At 46.3% G+C, this 7,972-nt stretch overlaps 1 protein-coding gene across 1 annotated transcript in view; it reads left to right on the top strand.

The window, feature by feature from the left end:
- LOC122552172 (protein Niban 1-like) overlaps positions 1-7,972 on the top strand; it is a 153,497-nt gene that overhangs the window by 125,225 nt on the left and 20,300 nt on the right. Inside the window, exons 12-14 of the mRNA XM_043694711.1 lie at positions 5,287-5,449; positions 6,234-6,424; positions 7,250-7,411. Coding sequence (XP_043550646.1) covers positions 5,287-5,449; positions 6,234-6,424; positions 7,250-7,411 — 516 coding nt within the window. The remainder of the gene's footprint in view (positions 1-5,286; positions 5,450-6,233; positions 6,425-7,249; positions 7,412-7,972) is intronic.

Below are 7,972 nucleotides of genomic sequence, written 5' to 3'. Positions count from 1 at the left end.
CACACCCCTTTAAATTTATAACTGAAGCCTTTTCAAAATTGATGGCTTCCGTTATAAATTTAAAGGGGTGTGCCGGGGGGCAGTACAAATTTAAAATCCCATATTCCTCTCCATTTATGAGGGCTTTAATCAAGATATATCGTCCAGATTCGTCTTTTATCTGCTTTAGGATTTTGAAAGGGAAATTCTTCCGAACAAGAATAACAACTCCCCTGCTTTTTGAGCTAAAAGAAGAAAAAAAGGCCTGATCAAATCCGCCCTGTCATAATTTCAAGTGTTCTTTATCCAACAGGTGTGTCTCCTGTAGGAGAGCTATATCAACTCTTTCCTTCTTAAGATTTGATAATATTTTCTTCCTTTTGACTGGCGAATTACTCCCCTTGACATTCCAGGTGCACCACTTAACCGACTGATCAACCATAATCATCTGGGCAAATCCGAGACCCCTCGGGAGGGGGAACCCTATCCAGAACATCCCGAGCATAGAGTATATAAAATTCACCAAAATAAAGGCTCTCTAATACACTCACAACAGTATAATAAAAAACTATTTCTAAATAATAAAAAAAAACGTCTTGCGACCCGGTAGGCTCATTCCACCCTAACCTGGCCTGATCCAGCCTCCAGATTTAAAAGCTGTGGCAGCCACTACTCGAGAAACGCTGTAAGCTGGCCTTCCTCTTCCCGTTCAGGAAGGCCCAGCAAACGAATATTTTTTCGACGACCTCGATTATCGAGGTCATCAATATGATTCTCTAAGGTCCGGACTCGCTGTTCGAGAGTCCGGACCCAATCCACGGCCAATTGCGCTGTAGTTTCGGAGGTCGCGGCCTTTAGCTCCGCCCCTCTGAATCGGCGCTTGCTTTCTTTAATGTCTCGGTCGTGCTTTTGCAGCGCGGCCGAGAGTGAGTCCCATCGACTTCGGGATTCTTCAATAAAAGCGTTGATCTTTGCATCCAGTTTGGAGATGATTTCCACAAGGCTCACCACCGTAGGTAAGTCCCCCAGGGCAGCTGTGGACGCCTCTGCTGCAGCTGGAGAGGATGGGGGAGGGGTTCCTGCTTGCTGAGAGCTGCAGGCTCCCTTCCCTTTGGTCATTTTTACTAAAGATTAGATTGTTTAAATTTAATACTAAGCAACTAATTAAATTAAACAGCTATTTTAAATGATTTGGTGAGTGTGAGTCTTGGGAAGAGCACTATAGACTCAGACTTGCTGGGTCGCCGCCATCTTGGATCCCCCCCCCCCCCGTACATGTTCTTAACAACCCTATCAACCGGGTGGCAACTTTCAGGGATCTATGCACATGGATACCAAGATCTCTCTGCTCATCCACACTACAAGAATCTTACCATTAGCCCAGTACTCTGTATTCTCTTGAGCCTTCCAAAGTGAATCACCTCACACTTTTCCGCATTAAACTCCATTTGCCACCTCTCAGCCCAGCTCTGCAGTTTATCTATGTCCCTCTGTAACCTACACCATTCGGCACGACGCGCTCATCTAGGTTTGATTAGATTACATTACAGTGTAGAAACAGGCCCTTTGGCCCAACAAGTCCATACTGACCCATATCCCTACATTTATCCCTTACCTAACACTACGGGCAATTTAGCATGGCCAATTCACCTGACCTGCACATCTTTGGACTGTGGGAGGAAACCAGAGCACCCGGAGGAAACCTACACAGACACGGGGAGAACATGCAAACTCCACACAGTCAGTCGCCTGAGGCGGGAGTTGAACCCGGGTCTCTGGCGCTGTGAGGCAGCAGTGCTAACCACTGTGTCACCGTGCCACCCACAAGGTCAGTTATAAAAATGACAAACATCAGTGGCCCCAAAACAGATCCTTGCAGTAATTGAACTCCAGGATGAACATTTCCCATTAACCACCACCCTCTATCTTCTTACAGCTAACCAATTTCTGATCCCAACCGCTAAATCACCCATTATCCCATGCCTCTGTATTTCCTGCAATAGCCAACCATGGGGAACCTTACCAAACGTTTTACTGAAATCCATGTACATCACATCAACTGCTTTACTCTCATCCATCTGTTTGGTCACGATCTCAAAGAACGACCCACCCTTCACAAAACCGTGTTGACTATCCCTAATCAACTTATTCCTTTCTAGATGATTATAAATCCTATCTCTTATAATCCTTTCAAACACTTTACCCAAACCGAAGAAAGGCTCACTGGTCTACAATTACCAGGGTTGTCTCTACTTCTTGAACAAGGGGACAATGTTTGCTATCCTCCAGTCTTTTGGCACTCTTTCTGTGGACAATGATGACATAAAGGTCAAAGACAAGGGCTCTGTAATCTCTTCCCTGCTTCCCAGAGAATCCCATTTTATCTAAAGATTAGATTCCTACAGTGTGAAATAAGCCCTTCGGCTCAACAAATCCATACTGACCCTCTGAAGAGCAACCCACCCAGACCCACTCCCCTACATTTACCCCTGACTAATGCACCTAACACTACAGGCAATTTCACCTGGTCAATTCATCTGATCAGCACATCTTTGGATTGTGGGAGGAAACCGGAGCACCCGGAGGAAATCCACGTAGACACAGGGAGAATGTGCAAGCTCCACACAGACAGATGCCCGAGGCTGGAATCGAACCTGGGACCCTGGTGCTGTGAGGCAACAGTGCTAACCACTGAGCCACCCCATTCTATTTTCACACTTTCCAAAATTGCTAACACCTCCTCCTTATGAACCTCAATCCTGTTTAGTCTAATAGCCTGTATCTCAGTATTCTCCTCGACAACATTGTCTTTTTCCTGTGTGAATAATGACGAAAAATATTCATTTAATGCCTCTCATATCTCTTCAGATTGCACGCACAGCTTCCCACTACTGTCCTTGACTGGCCCTCTAACACCTCCTCCTTATGAACCTCAATCCTGTTTAGTCTAATAGCCTGTATCTCAGTATTCTCCTCGACAACATTGTCTTTTTCCTGTATGAATAATGACGAAAAATATTCATTTAATGCCTCTCATATCTCTTCAGATTGCATGCACAGCTTCACTACTGTCCTTGACTGGCCCTAATCTTACTCCAGTCATTGTTTTATTCCTGACATATCTATAGAAATCTTTAGGTTTTCCTTGATCCTACCTGTCAAAGACTTCTCAAGTTCCCACCTGGTTCTTCTTAGCTCTCCCTTTAGGTCCTTCTTGGCTAACTTGTATCTCTCAAGTGTCTTATCTGAGCCTTCACTCCTCATCTTAAGATAAGCCTCCTTCTTCTTCTTGATAAGAGATTCAACTTCTTCAGTAAACCATGGTTCCCTTGCTCAACCACTTCCTCCCTGCCTGACAGATACATACTTATCAAGGACACGCAGTAGCTGTTCCTTGAACAAGCTCCACATTTCAATTGTGCCCATTCCCTGCAGTTTCCTTTCACATCCTTTGCATTTAAATGTTGTCTAATTGCTATAAAACCTGCCCTGCGGTATATATCTATCCCTTTCCATCATTAAAGTAAACACTACTGAATTGTAATTACTATCACCAAAGTGCCCACCTATCTCCAAATCTAACACCTGGCTGGGTTCCTTACCCGGTACCAAATCCAATGTGGCTTCTCCTCTTGCTGGCCTGTCAACGTACTGTGTTAGGAAACCCTCCTGCATGAGCTGAAAACGTGTTGCTGGAAAAGTGCAGCAGGTCAGGCAGCATCCAAGGACCAGGAGAATCGATGTTTCAGGCATAAGCCCTTCTTCAGCCCTTTTTAACCCTCCTGCATACATTGGACAAAAACTGACCCATCTATAGTACTCAAACTATAGCATTTTCAGTCAATGTTTGGTGAGTTGAAGGCCCCCATAACAACTTCCCTGTTACTTTTGCCCCCATCCAGTATCATCTTTGCAATCCTTTCCTCTACATCTCTGGAACTTTTTGGAGACCTATAGAAAACTCCCAACAGGGTGACCTCTCCTTTCCTCTTTTGAACCCTAGCCCATACTACCTCAGTTAGATGAGTCCTCATCAAATGTCCTTTGTGCCACTGTAATACTGTCCTTGACTAATAATGCCACACCTCCTCCCCCCTTTTACCACCTTCCTTGATCTTACCGAAACATCTAAACCCGGAACCTGCAACAACCATTCCTGTCCCTGCTCTATCCATGTCTCTGAAATGGCCACAACATCAAAGTACCAGGTACCAAACATGCTCACCAGGTTCTACATACCCAGTCTAGCAGCTGTGTCCTTTGGGACCCAACCAGTTTGATCAGATGTACTGCTGCCAAGATGCCCTTGGCGGTGAACATTGAAATCTCCCACCCAGAGTACATTTTATGCCCTTGCCATCCTCAGTGCTTCCTCCAAGAGTTGTTCAACATGAAGATTACGGATTTATAAGCCGAGGGAAGACAATAAACAGTAATCAGCAAATGATTTCTTTGCCCATGTTTAACCTGCATCCATTAGACTTTATGGAGTCCAGAGTCAATGTCAAGGACTCCCAGGATAACTACCTCCCCACTGTATACCCCTGTGCTGCCACCTCTACTGGGTCTGTCCTGACAATGGGTCAGGATATATCTGGGGATGGTAGTGGTGGTGTCAGTAAGATGTGAATCCCTGAGTGTGACTATGTCAGACTGTTGCTTGACTAGGGTGGGAGTCAACCACATTTCTCTGGAAGTCACAGATAGGCCAGACCAAGTGAGGATGGCAAATTTTCTTTGCTTTTCACACAGATGCCTAGAATATGAACTGAGTTTCCTGGATTAGTAGTCTAAAGATAGTATCACTAGGCCACAGCCTCCCCTGCGGTTCCGGATTATTTGTTCAGTGACATGGAAAGTGAGGACTGCAGATGCTGGAGAACATCTTCAACATTCTTGATGAAGAGCTTATGCTTGAAACATGGACTGTCCTGTTCCTCGGATGCTGCTTTTCCAGCGTCACACATTTTGACAGTGATATTTTAGGTCAACCCATAGCACGTAGACTGCAGCAGTTCAAGATGGTAGCTCACCACCATCGTCTCAAGGGCCAACTATGGACAGGCAATAAATGCTGGGCCCAACCAGCGACGCCCACATCTCACAAATTAATTTTTAAAAATTAATGCTACACCACCTGCCACATGATGTAAAACAAGTAGAAGGAAGTGCTAATGATGAGGTGAAGTAAGGTGGCAGGAAGCATGCGTGAAGTACAAAGACCAGCATAGAGGAGTTGGGCTAAATGGCCTGGTTTGTGATATAAAAATGGGTCTGATGGAATCGGGCATTTTTTTTTCTCTATAGATGATTGGGGAGATGTATGCAGTGGTGGAATTGCATGTTTCTGAAGGGTTCCAGGCTCTGCTCAGGGAGAATGAGGAGCACAGCCTGCAACTGGAGAAGAAAATTCGCTCAGACTTCAATCAAATCCTCACCTCCAAGAAGGAGCTTGTGGCTAAACTCCAAGGTATGAGGCTGTCTTAAACTTTCTTCTGGTCATAGGGTTAGAGACCAGCAGATCTGAGACTCAACAGTGATTGCATCTTCGCAAACATTGATCTCCTGAATCCTGCAATCCTGAAAATTTCTATTGGCCTCACCAAATCCCAGTCTTTGGTGGGTGCAAGTTCCACACACCCATTTACCCTTGGAGTTCTGCTTGCATTACCATGTTTATCCAGCAAACGGACATGTCAAGGTCAATTGATCAATCCACCCCATCTCAACCATTCGTCCATCCTCCACCCCGTTCATTCACCTACGTCCTGAAAGAGGCAAATGAACACAGGAACCAAACTGATGGATCTGTCCAATATCATTACTTAGGGATTGTCTATGATGTGAGTCATCTCTCGCAGGGAATATCCCTCTGGCAGTGGGATAGAAGGAAATGGCGAGGGACAGAGATGGGTGTGGGCTAGAGAGGGACATGGGGTGGAGTTGCTGAGGGGTGTGGCGATGAACCTGGGATGTAGATGGCTGAGGAATGGAGATGACCAAAAGATGGAGATGGCCCTGGGGTGGAGATGGCCTGGGGATGGAGATGGCCAGTGAACAGAGATGCATCTGTGACAGATATGGCCAGGTGATGGAGATGGCCGGGGGTCAGAGATGCCAAGGATGAAAATGGCCAGTGATGGAGATGGCCGGGGGACAGATATGGCCACGGGCCAGCGATGACCCTTGGGAAGGAGATGGCTAGAGGATATGGCTGATGAGGCTTGATCCTGACGTGAGTTGCCTTTCCACAGAGTCACTGGGCGAGCGTGTACGATGGTGCTGCGAAGCACAGGTACGGCCCCACCTGGAGTCAGCACGGGACAGGCTGGCTGATCCCATGAATGCTGGCCTCGAGGAAACTCGAAGACTGTTCTCTGAGGAAGTGAACCGAGTGATCAGTGTGGTGAAGAGCACGGAGCAAAGCAGCAGCTCTCTGGCCGAGGTGATACATTATACTCCATTGGTCAATTTTTTGACCACTCCCTTAACCTACCACAATACCCCTCACATTAAATCTTCTCATGAGTCTTAGTATAATTGGCGAGTTTTGCAAGCTCCCTTCATTTGACTTATTTGTACTGATTGTAAATAACTGAGGTTCAAGCACTGAACCCCATTAGGTCCAACCTGAAAATAACACATTTATGCGGTTTGCTTCCAGTTAGTTTACCAATTCTCTGTCCACCAGTTCACATAATTAAAAATCTGTCTGGCTCCTCCTCAAATTTACTCCTGGTCCTGGCATCCACCACACTCTGGGGGACTGAGTTCCACAGATTCATGATCCTTTGAGAGAAGTAATTCCTCCTCATCTCTGTTTTAAATCTGCAAACCCTTATCCTCAAACTATGACCTCTCGTTCTAATTGCTCCAAAAAGGGTAAACATCTATTCTCACGGGTCTGAGGAAGAATGGCTGCTTGGTAACATGGCAGGGGCAGTAACAGATTGGAGGTATTAAACATGAGATTCTGGCGCTTAGCAATGGGAAGTGGGGGCCAAGAGGCTGATCTTTGGGTTGCACATCATTTGCACCTAGTCACTGGATCAAAGGTCACTGTAGGTTCTGCTTAATGGAGATGTAACCTGACTTTGGACGGATGTGACTGAGAGAGAAGCTACATGTGATTCCACCATGACCACCTGATTGTGTGGCTGCCCCATATTGTGTCCTTGGTCCCATTTGTCACTTGGCACTGACGAGGTTTTGGCTTGAGGTTCCTTACTTTGTCGTTCTCACTTGAATTTCTCATTGACCTTTCTCTCAGGTTTGCAGCCAGCTCCAAGCCCTGCCGTATCAATCTGCCCACGTGCAGCACTGCTACAAGAAGACAGAAACACTGGAGCAGTCACTAAGCGAGCTGGAACCTCGATTCTCTTTCACTGGCTTTCGATTTCTAACCCAACGGGCACAGAATATCATCCAACAGGTGCCACACATCCAGTAGACTGGAATAATACACACTCACATATAACACACAGACTGTCACACACAGACTGACACATACACAGAGTAACAGACACAGCCTGACACACACACAGCCTGATACGCACACAGTCTGATATACACACACAGCCTGACACACACACACAGACTGACATACACACAGCCTGACACTCACACAGTCTGATACGCACACAGCCTGACACACACACAGCCTGATACACACACAGCCTGGTGCACACACATAGACTGACATACACACAGCCTGACACACACACAGCCTGACATACACACAGCCTGACATACACACAGCCTGACACACACAGTATGACACACACAGTATGACACACACACAGACTGATGTACACACAGCCTGACACGCACACAGTCTGATACACACACAGCCTGACACACACACAGTCTGACATGCACACAGCCTGACACTCACACAGTCTGATACGCACACAGCCTGACACACACACAGCCTGATACACACACAGCCTGGTGCACACACATAGACTGACATACACACAGCCTGACACACACA

The sequence above is a fragment of the Chiloscyllium plagiosum genome, chromosome 8 (genome assembly GCF_004010195.1).
Source record: "Chiloscyllium plagiosum isolate BGI_BamShark_2017 chromosome 8, ASM401019v2, whole genome shotgun sequence".
Lineage (NCBI taxonomy): Eukaryota > Metazoa > Chordata > Chondrichthyes > Orectolobiformes > Hemiscylliidae > Chiloscyllium > Chiloscyllium plagiosum.
The sequence above is the reverse complement of the archived record's forward strand: the minus strand, read 5'-3'. Positions and strand labels throughout refer to the sequence as shown.